The following is a 19,261-nucleotide window of genomic DNA, read 5'->3' as shown; positions in this document are numbered from 1 at the left end:
AACAGAGTAATTTTAAATGATTCGTATAAGTACCTAGGTGTGTTAATAGATGCTAGGTGCTCATTTGTACTGCACCGGAAGAGACTAGAAGCCAAGGCTTTGACGCTACAGATGGCACGGTCAAAGCTCTCAAAATCCCTTACGTGTCCAACCTTATCCCCACTACTGGAAGTTATGAGGGCCAAAATTTCACCAACATTGTCATATGGCAGTGTTATATTACTGGGAAAACATAGTGGGGAATTCAACAACTACATGACAAGAAGTTACAAAAGTGTTCTTCACTTGCCATGGTCCTTGTCTGCTGCCAGATAAGGCTGGAACTGGGCCTACTCGATCAGCAGGCCATAAGCGCCGGCACCTACTTTAAAATGTGCCACAAGCTGTGTGAAGCTAGGGGCGATCACCTGGAAGCACAGCTATGGGCCAAAATGAATTCTAGCAGCTCCAGTCAAGCGCATTATCAGTTCTTAGGGGACTGCCTGCAACTCTTAGATTCAAGACCCCTCTTGGACAACAATCTGAGTCAACAAGATTTAAGTTGGGCATAATAAAAAAAACACATCCGTATTTGGTCATTCCATTCGGACAGGGCTGCACTGGCTAAGCGCAAACACTTTTGAACGGTAATCAAAAGCTATCTACCTCCATCACCTACTCCTTAATTGGCTTGCACATACTCCAATCAACTGAAGTTAAAATTCATGGCCCTAAGCCTGGGAGAGAAGCAGTTTCTACAGCATCTTCTTAGTTGGCGTCAACCGCAGAAAACTACAATTTGCAGGGGGTGTGAGTAGTGAAAGGAATCCCTTGAACATGCTGTGTGCTTAGCCTTGCATTGATTGTTGAACATAAAATTCAGTTAAAGCATGAATGGAACACTTTGGAAGTTCGCACCTGCAGGCAAGCCATAATTACCTCGCTTAACCCAGGCAACACCCGTTTAACCTTCCAGCTGACCAAGTTTGCCTCCCAAGCACACAACAGACTTCGTCGCTTCGACTCCCCATTGGCAAGTCCGAGTGGGCTGATCACGATTATTCACTCCTCTTAAGTCAGCTACAGGATGGCACAGATGTTATGGCTACCTCACTACCATGAGCAATCGCTCTAAAACTCTGTGAGTGCTCAACGTTAAACATTGTTCAGATTATTGAATAGTCACCACTGGTGAATGCTTTTCTGAACCTCCTAGGTCACTCAGAAAACCAGGATGACTGGGGCAGTTAATCGCTCCACATAATGTGTGCAGACAGCCTCCCTTAGTGATCCATATGCACCTGTTTAAGAATTGCACAAGCACTTTAGAACCTGTGACTACCCTATTAGTGAGATAGCGACCTCAGAATTAGGCGAGCTTGTGTGGACAGCCCGATAAACTCACCAGTATGCGTACGTGTAATCTGCAACATCTGCCTTTTTTAACTGGTGTGGTATTTTTTTTGTAATTGTGTAATTTCGAAACACAAAGTATGTTGTTAGGTGTAATGGCTACTTTTAATTGTAATTCAATGCTGCTATTACCATCTCTGCACATGCACTTTAGGGTTGCTAGTCAAGCATGAAAGCTGACTGATGTTGCTATTGTTCTGACGTGATATCTCATATTGGTAGTACGCTTCATATGCACTTTACAGCTGTCAACTTACACCCCACACTTCATTCTCTGTTGCAAAGTATCATATTTTAATCTAACATTTGTATAACTGTTAGTCTGTTTTCATTGTTTTTTATACTGTAATGGATTTAATTAACTGCCCTCAATAAAGATATATATAGTATTGCAGCAAAATAGGAAAAACATTAGAAAATACAAAATCAGCATGTGCAACAGAATTTAAGCGCAGCAGATGAGGAGTTACTGTGCATTCTCCTGGCACTATAAACCATGCACATTTTCAGCTTCCAATACATGTAACCATAACAAAGGCGGCTTTACTCATTTTGTGAGCCTCTGGTATAATAACAGAGATAATATACTTAAATGAGTACTTCATGTATACTTGGATTAGGTCCAGCGGAAACGGAATATTGAGTTATTTCAGTGCAAAACGTCAAACATGTTAGGCTTCTTTTTCAGGTTAAAATATTAATTAGATGCATTTTACATCAGTAAAAGGCTATAAAACCGACTTTGTACTAATTATCAGACAAGAGTGATCCAACAAATCAGACCATGACTCACTCAACAATGAACCTCAATGGTTTCACCACATGGATATTCAAAAGTACCAAATGAGGACTGTGAAGGTGAGGGTAGTGTCAATGCCGAATCAGAAACTCGATACAACCATCCATTAGAACACAAAAAGTTGCACAAACCCCAAACCTCCTTTCCAAGTATAAACTAAGCAAGCTACATTTTTTCACATACATGAAAGTGTACTTCACAAGTACTTTCTCAATAAACGTTACACAACCATCTGAAACAGACACCATTAAATAACTATACAAATATAGTTGGGTACAAATGGACAACATCTAAAGGTAAATTTCAAAATCCCACATCTGGCCATGTTCCACATTTCTCAAACAATATAATAAAACCACAACTGGTGACAAGATAATAGGCACCAAAAGTTAACATCACTTACCTCGTTTAACAATAAATAGGAGTCCATCTTTTCGGGAAGAGGGTGCTGCTCACAATTTGTTTCTGGAAGAAAAAAATAAAATACATTTGGGGTGAAATGAATGCAGATATCACTGTTTTTACATGCTTCGAAGCTGTTGTCCACTCTCCTTAAATTTTCCAACTGTGCTGTTAAGAGTCAAACAGAAGTACTGTGAAAAGGTGTGATTCTGCTTTTCCGAGTCCCCCTTATTTTCCTCCTTTCCCTTTTTTTTTAATTATGCTTCTTGCTGTTCCCTTTAATACAATTCTCCGTCACTTGACCGTTCTCTACCTTCACTCCCCAAAGTATATCTCAAAGGGTGAGTGAGATGATTTACCTCAACCCAACATTTAGTCTCTTTAACAAATTATAAACATACCCATACGTATAGAGATTTACCCCCATCGCCTCACGTAAGAATAGTGCTGTTCATGATAAGTAACTTACTTGGAATTAGTCATAAAAGCATGTTTGTCATTTTTCTGGCCTTTCGGCATTAAATTGTTACTTGTCTCCTGTTACTTTTTTAATCTATAAACCAATTTTGTGAATTGTTACTTTTTACGTGTCTTAATCCAATTTGGTAAATTGTTACTTTTTGTGTGTCTTTGGATTCTGATGATAACTACAAATATGTTTGATGCCAGCGAAAAGTTGAGTTCCAACATCATAAAACAAGTTACAGAGTTCTAACATTTATTTTCAATTTGGTCAGATGACTGCCTAGAATTATAAACTGCAAAAATGCAGCTCATAATTAAGCAATGGAAACAGCTAATTAAACTGGCTGGAAAAGACACAGACGAGGTTGAGCAGCCAGACAAAACACGCTCTAGCTTCATTGATTCAAATCAAAGGGTTGGAGTAAAATACTATGATGAACAAAAGTGTGCCTCAGACAAAGACTGACATAATTCAAAGACATTAAATGACCAAAGATAAGTTTCAGCATAAACTTGCCTTGTTAGGATTATTAATGAAGAATCGTTTAGGGAAACACGGATCTTACCTGACTACTTTTTGTCGCACTGAAAGCAATAGAACGAAAAATGCAACAACAAGATAAATACTTGATATATTTATTTAGAGCTGCACTGATAAATATATAAACAAACTGTAGGTGCGGGATATGGGCAATACTCGGGTTCTATCCTTACTTGTTTGTCCCATGTTTGAGGTCCTGAAGGATCACAATTCTCTGGTGGATGGCCATGAAGGTTGAGAATCCTAAACTGTTAAGTTAGTCTATTTCATTACAAGGACTAGACTTCACTGTGGACATAACGCGAGGCTGCAGCATGGGAATCTATATGAACTTTGCTGCTGGTTATGCAGATTCGACGACCGGACTTCTCCAATAGTGGAGGGAAGTTACAGTTAGTTAGATCTGAAAGAGAAGTTTGTTGGGACAAGAATGACACCTGCTTGGTAAATCAGAGGTGCAACTTTGCCCTGAGCAAGCCCAGCACATAAAGTAATCCCAAGAGTGCACTGACGACTAGACTTTGGAACTGACCATGAGTACCATGGCCAGGCTCCGCAGTCTGAAGGGACACACCACATAAATGCTCCAGTTCACATTGGACTACAGTCCATGCCCTGAGATTTGTACTTTAAGTAGTGGTGTCAATGTACAGTGTTTCTGATTGATGGTGACAGACTTTTTTCAGTTTAGGTATGAGTTTGGTGCTTACAGGCCCCATATCTGAAATGTTCCACTTCAATATAATGCCTAGATCCAGCGCTGTGTGTGCCATAAGCATTCCCCCTGTGCTGTGCATGGCATATGTGTGTTGTGTGTGTAGTGACTGTTAGCATAACTTCATTATTCTAGTGAGCCAACTGAGAGACCAGTGGGATCCACTATGAATATCTCTGGTGAAGGCCTAGGACAAGGTGGAGGATGTGATACAGCCTTTCTATGCAGACAAAAGTGTATTGCTTACATTCCGATGAAGGGGGTTGTAGATTGAAAACACTGAAGAATAGATAGATGGAGAAAGAGCTGTTTATAAGTGCAGCAGTAACCTTCTTAGCAAAGACCTGCTGATCAAGTCTTCCTGAACAGAAACATTTGGCTAACGGTGGGGTGGATAGGTGGAAAGGGTACTCTCTTTTGTAATGCAGAGGTCATGCTCCAAGCAGGAAGTGCCCCTTTTGTCAATCCCTTGAGTGCCATTCCAAAACGCACATGCAAATCAAATGCAGAGTATTCTAGTTCCAGGTCCTTCATGATTAAGGGAAGGAGTGCTCCTTAAAGTATTTGAAGAGCTACCGAGACCAATGGCTGGTCTCGCTGAGTCTGTCTCCCAGAGGTAAGTGGACAGCACTTGAAGTCTGCACCTACTTGCTGCAAGAGCTATAGGACTACCTGATGTCTGGAAGTCTGTCTGCCCTTCTGAGAGCAGAAGAGGGAGGAGCACCTGACCATGCAGGGAAACAGCATAAGAAGCCAAGCTGCTGGGCCAGGAGCCTACGAAAGCTCAGAAGAGAAGACTGAATCAAGGTTTGTCCAATCTTGACCCAAGTCTCTGAGTGGGTTTCACCACCTTCCCATAAGCTACTGAGGAAGTGTGACCAGTGCCAACTCAATTCTAGAAGTGGATCTCCCAGTCTTCCGGCATGCTTCCAGTGCAACCATGTTGTGAAACCCACAGGCAGAAGAAGACTGTCTTGTGCTGACTCTACTGGGAGATATCGCGGTTAGCATACCCAAGACTGCCAATACAGGAAGGGGCCGGTTCTCTTCATCCAGTGGGTGATGGGATCATCTGGGCATGGGCTACTGCTGACCAGAGCTGCTGCATGAGCAACCGACGCTAGAGAAAAAGCAGGCAGGCCAGTTCCCTGCACTGTTGCTGGAGAAACAGCAAGCAGGACTTTTCAAAATTCTGTTGCCAGCAGGCCTCACAAACGTGACCCCAAGCTCAGCCAATCCAAGTAAAATGTAACCAAGTGAACTGAACATGTACTGTGTGTTCATATAGATAAATAAGTGAGTGACTGATTTTGCTTTACGAAAGTAACTCTAAGGGAACTCTTCTGTAGTGGGGAACGCATGAACTGACCTACAGTTAGTAATCCAGGATAGCTGTTTGAACATGTGTCTTAACCTTGTCTTGTTATATTCTACTGATTATAACCCTGTAGAATCTGTTTTTGGACCATGTGTCTGATGTATCCTATTTTGTGTGGTATTTCGTTTAGAGGGGTGATTAAAGTACTCCTCTTTTTACCAAACGAAAAGCTCCTAGATGGACAGTGTTTTATTGTCTCTGGTGCATAACTGTTGAGTTTTGACTGCTCATCCCAGCTACCCTATGAGTTAAGCGCAGAAAAGGACTACTGAGTACTCTGTCATAGTAAGTCCAACCCCAGAATGTCAGTGGTAAATAGCTATAGCGACCTTGTTTGAGGCCCAGAAATCCCTGTGTAACTTTGCCACCAAGGAGGTTCATAAACTTCCAGAGTCACTCCCAAAGTTTGAGCTTTCGGCCTAACATTTCAGAGTTTTGTAGATTGTTAGACTGTCAATGACAACACTAAGAAACTGTTCAATAAGGACAGTGATAAGAAGTGACACTATGATCTGGCAGACACAATTATTTATTTTTTAGTTTTAAAAGTATCAGCAGACATATACTACACACTAGAAGGAAACTTCTTTCTTGCAGAAGTGCACAGAAATGCTCTTGATTAACAAAGCTCTACATCTGCATTAGATTGTTTTTTTTTTTTATCTCAGACAGAAGAAATACCTTGTTGATGATGACAGATTGTTTGAGGAACAATAAAGCTATAGGAGAGTTAAGGAAAAATATTAGCTAGGATATATCCCAGATTTGTTTAATCTTCTATCTCTTGATTCTTTCCTACTTCCAACATGTGTGAAGACTCTCAGGCTAGGAAACAAAAGGAGTCTGGAAAACTGCATCTGATAGCCAGGTTTTATTTAAAGTTGGTGTGGGAAGATGGGGGTATCGGAAAGACTAAAACAGAAGAGGCAATAAAAGGCTTCTGCATGCTTCTGAACTGACGTTTCCAAGTTGATGAGCAGCTGGGCAAAGTTGAAGATTGGACCTAAACTCCTGGTACAGACCTGAACAAAGTGAAAAGAACACAGGAGCCTAGAGAAATATACCTATCTGTGCCATAACTACATTGCCCTGACCATCCACATTATGGGGGCATAAAACATTGACCAATGAGCTTCGTGGTTTGCATAATCTTCGTAGCCTACTAGATGTTCTCAGTGTTTTTGCTCACATCTGAATGTACAGCTTAGAATTTGGTGGTTTAGGAATGCACCCCTTTTACCTATACCCTGAGCTGAGGCTGACTAATACCCCTTCACAAAAGTTTACGTGGTGCTGTACAGTTGCTTATCAGAGTGTCAGGAGCACAAGCCTTTTTACTTACAGCCCTGGTGGGTCAAGGTCCTACTGCCATCCCTCTGTAAAATCTGTGGCGCAACACTTGATTGGGGTCCTTATTTTCCCCAAAGTGTGTGAAGTGTTCTGCCTGGCCTGATCCATGTGGGTGCATCTGGGATTCTGTATGCAAATAGAATGGTGTCGAAAGGAGCACCAAATGGCTGCCTGCACAAAATAGTTGTTTCCTCCTGCTGGACTTTGTTCTATCCTTCAGAAATGGCAACTTGGAAGCACACACTGCACTGGAACCACACCCTAAAAGTCAAAAAGTGCCCAGTGCGCTAGAGAAATATACATGGCTCCCATGTCACTGCCTGCTACAGTACCTAGGCTCACCTACCTCTTCCTTTGCTGAGCAAAGCCCCTCAGTCAAGACACTGGTTGAGAGTGTCCGGTAATGTTTGAAACTATTTGCATGACTAAGTCAAGTCAAAATAGCCTCTACCTTTGCCATGCAGAAAAAAACCTGGGGGATGCAATCTTCGCTAACTGGGAGAGTGTTCAAATTGTAAACAAATCTTGTGCTTTAATTGGCCCTGGGTTCCCACCACTGTTTCCAAAGGATCATACATATCGGCCCTTTTCACTAAGCTATGATGCTTCGCAACAATACTCTGTGCAATAGTTTATAGAGGAAGTTATCCATGCACAGGAATATATATGTTGTCATATTCCTCTGGTTCAGGGAGGAGCTGACCTTGCAGTTCGGACTGGGCTGTTACTATTGGCGCAGGGATAAAACTGATTTTCATGAGACTTGGTCCAAACGGAGGTGGCATGGTGGACAAAAGAACGATAGGTTGGAATGGTACCCCCAAATGATTGCCGGTGGTTAGACAAATACAAGCATTCCTTAGTTTAACTTTTGTATGTTTGATATTGCTCAAGGCAACAACCAGGCATAAAACTCTGTAGAATCTGTGCTGCTGCTTTCGACTCGGACAAAAAGAAGAAAATATGCATCCTGGTGTAAAGAAAAGTGCATGAGATTTTTCCACTTCAATCTAAGCTTTAGGATGATGTACTGTTTGCTGCTGCATGTTACCCTGATTCCGGTACCATTTAAATTACATCTCTAACCTTTTCAGTTCCAGAGTAATTGTTACTTAAAGTTTGGGTTGGATCTTATCTCTAACTGCTAGATCCCCAGTTCCAAATGATATGCCTGCAGGATCAATGGATGTCCAAAGTCCAGTGAGTGACTTTTGCAAACAGAAACCTTGTCCACTCTCTCCACTTCAGGTGGCGAGCGCCAAGATATGGGCCTCTTAACTTCGGTACTCCTGGTTGACGTATTTGGTCACTCTAATATCTCAGCACCAACAGTCCCCTGTACAGATTCAACACTATGAGGCCAGATGGTTAAGACGTTCATTGGTCTTTCCCCTTGAACTGTGCCCAGTGTTCTAAACATTTGAATTCCAGATCCATAGTAACCTCATTTACTGGGCAATGAGACAATGCGAATTGACTTGCAGAACTCTTAACTTTTTATCGTATTTCAGAGCTAATTTAGGTTAACTGTTTTTTTTTTCCTTGTTTTTTTTTTTTTTAGCTCTTTCGCAGTAAAATTTGCGACTGAGGATTAAACCCCTGAGCTGTACAGCCCTGAAGGGCTGCTCAAAATTAGGCAGATAACTTAACACATTGTTGCATTCTGCATGATTCATTTGCCCCAAACACTCGCTGTAGTAAACCTGAGAATTCACTAAGACTGCCAAAAAATACCTATACCCTTACCAACAAGATACTGCTGATCATCGTGCTATGTGTTTTCTGTAGCGATGCAACTTGTTTCTTCTTGTGTCAAAGACAATTTTAGTTTCAAATTGTTTACAAACTGAAGTAGTGTACCTTGGATGCGTCTCACGCTATCCGTGGAGAACTAAGAGTACAAGTGAGCCAACCCGGTTATCTAAATGAAGTGCACTAAAAACTGAATGTCTGGGATGCCAGACGAAAACAACAGTCCCAGCATTCGAAAATGAACACTAGCTCTTGCTCAAGGCTCATGAAATTCATCAGGAACTACAAAATGAACCTTCCTGTAAGAAAATGCCACATACTTTAGTGGAAGAATAGTCTTCCACCAAAGTATGTGGGTCTTTTAGTTGTGTCTAAAAAGAGTCACAGACTTTTAACTTTAGGATCAGACATTAATGGATTTGTAGAGGCATAGGTGTCTGAGGTTACTTCATATGCTTGTCATGATCTTCAGTGATTAAAACAGACAAAGAGAAGGCCGCCACTAGAGCGAAAATCCTGCAAGAAAGGGAAGTCTAGCATTATTTGTTTTTTTTTGCTGTTGTGTATTCATTATTTAGCCTACCTGGCTCACTGCACTGGTCTTGGTGGGTTTAAAGCATTACCCTTGTTGATTATCAAGCAGCACAATAATAAAATCCTAGTCCTATGAAAGCTAAAAGGTAAGAAATGTCTGAGTCCCCAGAAAAAGCTAGTGTATCGCCCTGTAAATCTAAAATGTATTCCAGGATCCTCTTACAATATGCTACATTCTCCAATAATCCAAGATACACTGCTTAACTATATATTCTGACTGTGGATTTCTGGAAGACCATCAAACATAGTAATATATAACCACAGACATAACCAAAGTATTGTTTGTTGGTAAAGTTTTAATGTCCCTTCTGAGAGTGTGAAGGGTTCAGATGTCCAAGGAGCCCTTTTATCTCTTGACTCCCTTTTTAACATTTACAAGAATGGTTTGTAGGTTGAACCTGTAGAGAACAGCATTAAGAACCCTCTAAAACCCTTTTCTTAAATTTGTGTGTAAAGGGTGATGCATCAATCGTGAAGTCAACTTGGCTTTTCTGCCATCAGAGTGTTGGGAGAAATTAGGATTTATCCTCAATCTACTGTTATCAGATGATAGACCGGTTCAAAAGACAAGTTCGCTCAAACCTCACTTCCACTGGCATCACACGACCAGAGTGGTGTGAGGAATATCCCTGAATAGTTTTCACCACTTCTTGACCCTTGTACATCTGTGACTACCTCACCCCAATAAAATTTACCTGTGCGCTGTTTCATCCTGAAGCCTATAAAATGTGGTTTCCTCACCCTATCCCCACGTGTCCAGTTTCCACACTCACTGTCCAGTTACGAGGGTATTGACCTTTCCATCCTTCAGTTCCTCTGTGCAGGTTCCTCAGTTGTTCCCCCCACGAACCTATGTGTACTTTTATTACCTCCTCTTATGTTACCTCACAACTTTGACACGCCTGCTCAAAAAGTGGTATTAGTTTGTAGTTTTTTTTTTAACAAAAAGCTATAAATACAAGCATCTATAAAGCATTACTTACACATTCATACAACCTTCAACATCTCACAGTAAAACTATCACAACATTTTTGCAATAACTAGGTTCTTAATCAATTAATTTGCATCAATTAGCTTATAGACTCCCGCAATGTGTTTTCAAAAGTCTGTAGGTAACCGGAAATAATCACCTACTAAACATTATATGATAAAATATGTTGCATTTTTTTTACTCCAGTGGTGGACTAGAAACCAAAACCAGTTCTGACAAAAATGGTAAAACATGGTTGGGTCACGACAGCCCATGCTTCTTCGAAAGCGATCCCCTACCTTGCTGGCTAGCAGGGAAATGTCAGAGTGGCAAGTCCAACCCTATTTTGCTCCTTCAGACCCCCAGGAACAGAATCTGCCTTTCCTATATCTAGGTGGACCTCCAATTACAAAGACATCACAGTTCAGCACATATAATTTATCACAAAAAGTAGACAGGTTCAACAGAACTAGAAACATTTCATTATTTTTCTTGTAGTCTCAAAGTAGGGCCATTGGAATTATGTGATTCTGCAGCCATGGTGTTTTTCATATATTTATCGTTTTCCCCAATTTGACATTTAATCTATTATCTGCTGTTCCGATTATAATCTCAAAACATCAAACGTATCACAAATTACTATAAACACTGGCAGGTCTACTGCTGCTCAATGAATAAAAACCCTCCAAAGGTTAACTGGTTATCTTTCAGTTGCTGGTTGCTTTATTTAGGAGTTAACCTGATACTAATGAGGTGTAACTTTTTCCCAGTGTTAAAATAAGTAACAAGCATTAGCAAACCCAACAGGTTTCGCCTATACAAGAGCTATTGGCTTTGGCAATGTGTTTTGCCATGTTGTACACTAGTGTGGTTGCTGTTCTGCATGGCTAAAGTAAGTGGTGTGGATTTGGGTGGGGTGGATAGTAATGGGGTGAGGTGGGTTGAATTGGGCTGGATTTGAGTGATAGTGGTGGGGTAGAATGGAGTGGGGTGGATTGGGTTGGATTGGAATGGGGTGAATTAGATTCACTGAATTGGGGTGGGGGATTGGATTGAGTGGGGTGGATTGGATTTACTGGATTGGAGTGGTTTGGATTGGACTGGAGAGGATTGGAGTAGGGTGGATTGGATTGGAGAAGGGTGGATAGGAGTGGGGTGGTTGGACAGATTGGAATGGGGTGGACTGAACTGGGGTGGGGTGGGTGGAGTGTATGTGTTGGGGTGAAGTAGATGGACTGGATTGGAGTGGGGTGGATTAAAAAGGGGGTAGGGTGGACTGGAGTAGGGTGCGGTGGGTCACAGTGGGATGAATTGGAGTGGGGTGGGATGCATTGATTGAATTAAAGTGGGGTGGACTGAACTGGGATTGGTTGGATTGGAGTGGGTGAATTGAAGTAGGGAAGGCTGGATGTATTGGAATGAAGTGCAGTTGACTGAAACTAGGGTGGAGTGGATTGGATTGGGATAAACTGGGGTAGATATGGGTAGAGTGGAGTGGCTTGGAGTGGAGTGGATTGAAATGGGGTGGGTGGGCTGGGGTGGGCTGGAGGGGTTGGATTGTCTTTGGATTAGACTCAGGTAGGATGGGGTGGATTGGAGTGGGGTGGACTGCATTAAGGTGAGGTAGATTGGGGTGGGGTGAATAGGATTGGAATGGGGTGTACCAGGGTGGGGTAGCCCAGACTGGGGTGGGGTGGGGTGGGATGGGATGGGGTGGATTCGATTGAGTGGGATGGATTAGGGTGGGTGGAGCAGATTTGATTGAGTGGGGTGGATTGGATAGGGGTGGGGTGGACTGGATTGGGGTGAGGTGGATTGGAGTGGGATGGATTTTGATTGGAGTGGGGTGGGGTGGGGTGGTGTGGACTGTATTGGAGTGAGGTGGATTTGGGAGGGGATGAGCGGTAACAGCCAGAACTCCCGCCTTTAGAGCTGGGGAACCAGGTTTGATTCTTGGCATTGGCTCAATATCCTGAGATTCTGGGCAAATCACTTAATCTCCCCATGGCTACCATAAAACATGAATGTGTCCTTGTGTAAAGTAACTGGTGCTCACGTAAAGGGATCCAATACCTTTGAGTCGAGTTCGGGGTGAGGTGTATTGGATTGGTGTGGATTAATTGGAGAGGGGTGGACAGGATTAGGGGGGTAGTAGGGTGGTTTGGAGAAGGATGGATTGGACTGTAGTAGATATGGACTGGACTGGGGGGATTCAAGTGGATTGTATTAGAATGGAATGGATTGGATTGGGTAGTAGTGGATTTGATTGGAGTGGGTGGATTAGGCTGGATTGGACTGAAGTGGGGTGTTTTGGATTGGAGTAGAGTCTTGTGGATTGGACTGGGGTGGATAGGGGTCGGGTGGATTGGACTGGGCTGGATTGGATTATAGTGGGGCATATTATTTTGGATTGGAGTGGGGCAGATAGGAGTGAGTGGATTGGAGTGAGAGACTGTTATGAACTGGAAGAGCACAGATTGTTTTGTATTGGAGTGGGGCAGATTGGAGTGAAGCGGATTTGAGATGGGGCACATTGTTTTGGACTGGAGTCGGGCAGATTCTTTTAGATTGCAATGTGGCATATTGTTTTGAATTGGAGTGCAACAGATTACAGAGGGGCAGATTGCTTTGGATTGAGGCAGATTGGAGTGGGGCAGATTGTTTTGGATTAGAGTGGGGCAGATTTGAGTGGGGTAGATGGGAGTGAGCAGATTGTTTTGGATTGGAGTGGGGCAGATTATTTTGGATTGGAGTGGGGCAGATTGCTTTAGAGGGGTGCAGATTGCTGTGGATTAGAGTGGTGCGAATTGAAGTGGGGCATGTTGTTTTGGATTAAAGTGGGGCATATTGCAGTGGGGCAGATTGTTTTGGATTGGAGTGGGGCAGATTGTAATAGGCTGGAGTGGGGCGGATTGGATTGGAGGGAGCAGGGTGGATTGGGTTTGTGTGGGCTAGACTGGAGTGGGGTGACTTGCGATTAAGTGAGGTAGATTGGATTGGAATGGGGCAGATTGTAGTGGGACATATTGTTCTGGACTGGAGCAGAATGGAATGGGGTAGATTATTTTGGAGTGGGGCGGATTCCAGTGGGATAGATTGTTTTAGACTGGAGTGAAGACTAGGGATTGGGGCAGATTGTTTTGGATTGCAATGGGGCAGATTGTTTTGGATTCGAGTGGAGAAGATCGCTTTGGATTGGAGTGGAGCAGATTGGAGTGGGGTAGAAGGGAATGTGGCAGATTGTTTTGGATTCGAGAGGGACAGACTGTTTTGATGGGGTGCAGACTGTTTTGGATTAGAGTGGGGCGAACTGGAGTGGGACACATTAAACTGGGGTGGATTGGGAGAATTGGAGTGAATGGTTTCGATTGGAGTGGATGAACTGGGGTGTACTGCACAATTATGCATTAAAGCATTTTTTGAGAAATTACCCACAATAAAGAAACAATGTTTCTTTGCAATATTTAAAACAAGATCATTGTAATCTTTTGAGAACTGTGTCCACTAGCAAAAACAAAAGAAAACATGAGTGCAAAGTGAGTAAAGATGACTTGGCAAAATAAAAGGAAGTTAGCAATAAAAAAAATAAAACTTTGCAATTTTGTTTGTCCTGCTAAGCACGATTTTGTCAGTCACAAGCCTTCTGTTTGCAGGTCTCTAGAAGTTAAAGATAACAAAATAGTACCTCAATCACATCTAGAGCAGCAAATGGGCACTAATTAAGTTGAATCAATGAGACCTTGGTCCCTGCTCCACAGAGAAGAACGGAAATGATGCTTGGCCTGCAGTGATGAATTACAAAGCTGTAAAGAAGAGTGTCATACAAGCCAACAAACAGTAAGCGACAGGCAGACTCCAAGCACTTTACTGTACACAACAAAGTCTTGCAAGTGATATGCATGCTCTAGCGAATGCACTCACATTCTCAACCGTAAAAAGGGCAAACTCTCAAGTAGTACTGCCAATTGTGCATTATTATGCCACATAACTTGCCTTTTCTTATTGTCTAATTCAGCCAGTTCTGCCACATAATTTGGTCATCCTCTGCTGCATAATTACAGTGGCCCTATTATGAGTTTGGCGGACGGGAAAGACCGTCTACCAAACTCCTGATAGGGTGGCTGATTCCTACACAGCGACCTCCCCGCTGATGTTATTAAGAGTTTCCTGCTGAAACCTGAGTTTCCACTCGCTGGCGTAGCGGGAAACAGCTACAGCATTGTCTCCGGCTCATAATCAATGCTGTTGGGTGCAGAATGCACCAGCACCCTCTCAATATTCATTGTCTGCAAAGCAGACAGCAAACATTGCGAGGGTGCTGACCAAGGGGTGCCCCTGCACGTCCCATGCGAGTGTGTGGGCAGTGCAGGGGCACCCCAGAGCTCCCCTGCACCCGTTCTCCGCCAGTTTTTTCATGGTGGTCCTACCGCCATGAAACTGCTGGTGGAGAAGGGGGTCGGAATCCACGGAGCAGCACTGCTTGCAGCACTGCCCTGGTGGATTAGGACCACCACCAACCTCCAGGCTGCCGGGATCTGTGATCCTGGGGGCCCGACCAGCAGTGTTGTAATGTGGCGGTAGGACTGCCAAATTGATGACGGTTCAGACCGCCACTGCGAGTGTGGCAGTCTAGAGACCACCACACTCGTAATCGGGCCCTTAGTTCTTCTCCGTGTTCCCTTAATCCTTTCCAGTGGTACCTGCTTGTGGTGTTCCAGGACTTATCCTGCGCCCCCAAGGCTTGTTGGCTGACAGTGCTGGAGGGATGTATGAAGTCCTGGGTGTCTCTTGCTGCCTCTCGTGGGGGGTCCATTGCTTCTTGCCCGCCAAACTGCGTTCAACGCTGGTCGAGCGGATTAACACATCTCCTGCCGTACTGCTGTCCGTAGAGACCAGACTAACATCCGAGCCACTCAGTGCCATTGGGTGGGAAAGCAGTACATAGGTACTAACAAACGAGAAATGCAAGGCGCTATTAAGGGTCAGAGCGCGCTATAGGGAGCACAAGAGGCAACAATTTGCTCTTAGGAGACTAGGTGTTCTACAGAGGCTAAGGAAAGAGATTTTTTTTTCTATGGGGAGACCAAGGAGATATTGGCCTTTTTAAATGAGTATGTGGAAGGCAGTTGAGTGCTAAAGAGAAGCACGACGTAGACAAGAGAAACAATGAAAAGAAAGCGGGTTTTTAATCAGAGGGAGGCGTTCTACACCAGGGCACGTGAGACTACAGAACTTGTAATGCTGCGAGTTGGAGGAAGGCACAAAGGAGATAGAGGGCTCGTTTAGGGAGGCCCTGGCCACACGACTATATACAGGTGCAGATTGACGGGAGACTTGGCTATAAAGATGAAAACAATAGACACCGGAGACGCAAGAGAAAGTCGCAAGAAACAACAGTGACACTCGATACAGTGGTGCAAATGAATGACAATAACTGCGCTGTAAGGCGGTGTAACATAAACAGTGAGTATTAAAGGGAGACAAGAGTGACACCAGGAAAGCTTTGCAGATGTTTAAGAAATTATTCAAATAATTGCGCTATACTAAAAAGCAGGAGGTACACCAGAAGCCCTATAGAGAAGCCACGTAATCAGCAGGTGATATGGAACAATAAGAACATAGGAAACTGATGATTCCTGACTGAAGTCAGCAGTGAAGCAGCGGGAGAAGGTACAGAATAGGCTGCAAGAAGAGTGTTATTGGACAGCCAGAGACACCCAAAAAGAGAGCACTAGCAGACAGCGTCTTCAGTCCAACGTCAGTTACTTGTCACCGCCAGCGGCATTCACAGACGCCGCGCACAGCTAACATGCAGGGCGCAAGCGCATTCTCCTGGTCTCGCTGGAGCTTAGTGGCCATGTTAGAATGTCCTTTTCTTCAATTAAAACGATATTCCGGGACTGGATTACTAATAAAATGCCGTTTGGCGTAACCAATCCTGTTCGTTTTATGAAAAGATGTCTATGTTCCAAAAAGTACAACACTCTTTTGATTTTCTAAAATCTTGTCTCACTTTAACTATAACTATAATGTTTCTACTGCAACAATGGATAACTGGTCGGCGTTCTGTTATTGTTGTTATTTAGCCAAGTAGTGAGTACTGTGTATTTCCGTACCGAAAATGATATTTCCCATACACGGCTATCTTCTCAATAGCGGCAGGTCAATAGTGTTTTTTACTGTGTACTTCGGTTGCCATGGTGTATCGAAGCCAGTTCGTTAACGTCCAGAATGCTGGCGGCCATTTTGAAATTGAGTAATTTTCAATCACTTGAATATTAATATCCTAAAAACAAGATCGCTTCTGTTTCTTTTTTAGGCCGATTGCAGTTCATGGCCAATCTCTTTCTCTACGTCCTTTGGCATGCTTTTCGGTATCATGTTGGGCTTATGAGACTAGTGTTACTCTTTTTACTCTTCATGGACATCTCTAGTTAATGCTGAATACAAAGCTTGGGGAGATTGGAAAGTTTTAAATTGTGCCAGGATATGGCACCAGAGTAAAACCATATAGCACAGCTGTTACTTTTTAAAATGTCCAAACTGGAACAGCAAGAAGAATCAATGTTCTTCTTAAATATCACATCTATAGCTATATAGCAGTTAGATAAGGGCGAGTCAACAAATCAACAGGGAGAGCCGAGTGTCAGCTCTAGGTATAAGATCCCATGGAGTAGCCGAGCCCTAAAACATTTGGCATGTAAATTATGTAACAAACATCTTAAATTCTATAAAAAATTCAACAAAAGTGTATCTATTTAACACACTGAAGTGTTTTACCTTAGTACATCAGATTATTTGAAAAGTTTTTAATAAAAGTGGAAGTTTTAAAACATGAACCGAGATTTATTCCTGCACACGCCTATTGACAATGCTATAATGCGAAATTTCCTAGCTATCGTGAAGGAAAGTTTCAATTCTATTAAGGACACGGAGGCGAGGATTATGCATATCTTTCTTCACTTTTTATTTAAACAGCAAGTTCAAAGTTAAACACAAGAAACAAAAAACGGCAATGAGCTCCACGAGACTGCCCCCATGGTAACCGTCATCCAATGAGGGTCCAGTGTTGCCGGCAGTATAAATATCCACGAGCCTGTCAATCTTCCTTGACTTCGCTGCGAAAGGAATTGTAGATGTCTCAAGAGGTCGCTGTCTCTGGTCCTATGGGTAGATATGAGAGATTAAGTAGACTGATCTATGTTGATAACAATAAGCAAGCAAAAGCCCGTATGTCTATAAGATCTTAGGCATTGCAGAAAGAAAAACGAGTCATGAGTTAATGCAGAACAATCCAACAATTAAACTCGATAAGAGCGTATACCATTAAATATATCTGTTCACAATAAAATATATACATAAATATATACTACCTCAGTACGAGGAGACGTGAAGTTCGGGTGGGAAACACGTGTCCCGTGTAGGGTAGGATAATCCTCGCCTCCGTGTCCTTAATAGAATTGAAACTTTCCTTCACGATAGCTAGGAAATTTCGCATTCTATGACAGGACCGGAGGCGAGGATTATGCAAGTTCAAAGCTTACTTACCACTAGAGAGGCTGCCTCATGTATTGGTTTGAAATAAAACTTTTTAAAAGTAGATTCTGAAGACCAATCTGCAGCATTCATAATGTCTTCCAGTCGACCTCCAACTTGGATGGCTTTTGAAGCCATGGCACCCCGTTGGAGTTTGCGCCGAACACTTGTACATTGACACCAGCTTCCGCTAAAATCCACCGAACCCATCTGGCGATGGAGGGGGATGAGACTGCCTTAAAAGGTTTCTTTAATGAAATTAAAAGTTGATTCTCCCCCGGAGGTCTGAGTCCCATTTTTACGCTCTCATAGGTTTTGAGGCAGCGTAATACACATAACTTAGGAGCGCTAGGGAAAGCGGGGTAAGATACAGATCTTGTATGATTCTTTGTTCTCCTAGAGATCATAAAAGTTACTCCTTCTGGGGAAAAAATTCTAGCAGAGATATCCAACGCCCGTATATCAGATACCCGTTTACATGAAATAAGGCATAAAAGAATGGCCAGTTTTGCTGACAACTCCTTCCTAGACAGGAATTGATTATCCTGCAACGAGGATAACAAATTAAGAACTAGGTTGACATCCCATAGTTCCGAATATCTAGGTTGTGGAGGACGGGAAAGTCGAATACCTTTAAGGAGTTTACATATCCAAGGATGTTCCCCGATTGGTTGATCGTCAAGAGGAGGATGACCTGCTGAGATAGCTGATCTAAAAGAGTTTATCGTACGGTAAGCTAAACCTGACTCCGCCAGTTCGGCAAGGAAGTTTATGATGTCGGTAACGCGGGCCCCCATGGGATTGAAATGTTTGTCCATACACCAGCGAGACCACCTATTCCATGCGGAGCTGTATCGTTTACGTGTTCCAGGTGCCCAAGCTTGTGAAATGAACTTCCTAACTTCTTGTGAAAGTCGGCAATCTTCCCAGTGATACCTGAAATCTTCCATGCCACCAGATATAAGTGGCCTTGGAGAACTAGAGGATGGAATACTCCTGTTGGATCTCGTAGGAGTGAGGGAAATACCGGAAGGCGAATTGGAGCTTCGCATGAGAGCTCCAAAAGAGTTGGAAACCACGCCTGGGACCTCCAAAGCGGGGTTATCAGAACCACTGTCGCTCTCTGGCGACGAACCTGAGCGGAAACTCTTGGGATAAGGAGGAACGGGGGAAAAGCGTATCCCAGATGCGGTTCCCAGTTTTGGAGAAATGCATCCACTGCTGCAGCTTCCGGATCTGGGCGCCAGCTGAAGTACAGAGGCAAGTGGGCGTTCCATCTGGAAGCGAACAGGTCCACTGAGCAGGGACCCCATCGATTCATTATTGATTGAAAAATCATGAGGTCTAATTGCCAATCACTGGAGTCC

The 19,261-nt window shown here is 43.1% G+C and overlaps 1 protein-coding gene across 3 annotated transcripts in view; it reads right to left on the bottom strand.

Moving 5' to 3' along the window:
• Nucleotides 1–16,122, bottom strand: part of KIAA0586 (KIAA0586 ortholog) — a 587,996-nt gene extending 571,874 nt beyond the window's left edge. For 2 of the 3 annotated variants that reach the window (XM_069207462.1, XM_069207464.1), the window contains exons 1-2: nt 15,059–15,406; nt 2,595–2,656 (exon numbers count right to left, since the gene is read on the bottom strand). In XM_069207462.1, the coding sequence (XP_069063563.1) occupies nt 2,595–2,656; nt 15,059–15,281 (285 nt within the window). In that variant the 5' untranslated portion in view covers nt 15,282–15,406. Of the gene's footprint in view, nt 1–2,594; nt 2,657–15,058 lie in introns of all 3 variants that reach the window. The other variant, XM_069207463.1, reaches the window with a different exon arrangement.
• Nucleotides 16,123–19,261: the final 3,139 nt, after the last annotated feature.

Source organism: Pleurodeles waltl, chromosome 9 (genome assembly GCF_031143425.1).
Source record: "Pleurodeles waltl isolate 20211129_DDA chromosome 9, aPleWal1.hap1.20221129, whole genome shotgun sequence".
Classification (NCBI taxonomy): Eukaryota; Metazoa; Chordata; class Amphibia; order Caudata; family Salamandridae; genus Pleurodeles; species Pleurodeles waltl.
This window is presented reverse-complemented; position numbering and strand designations above follow the sequence as displayed.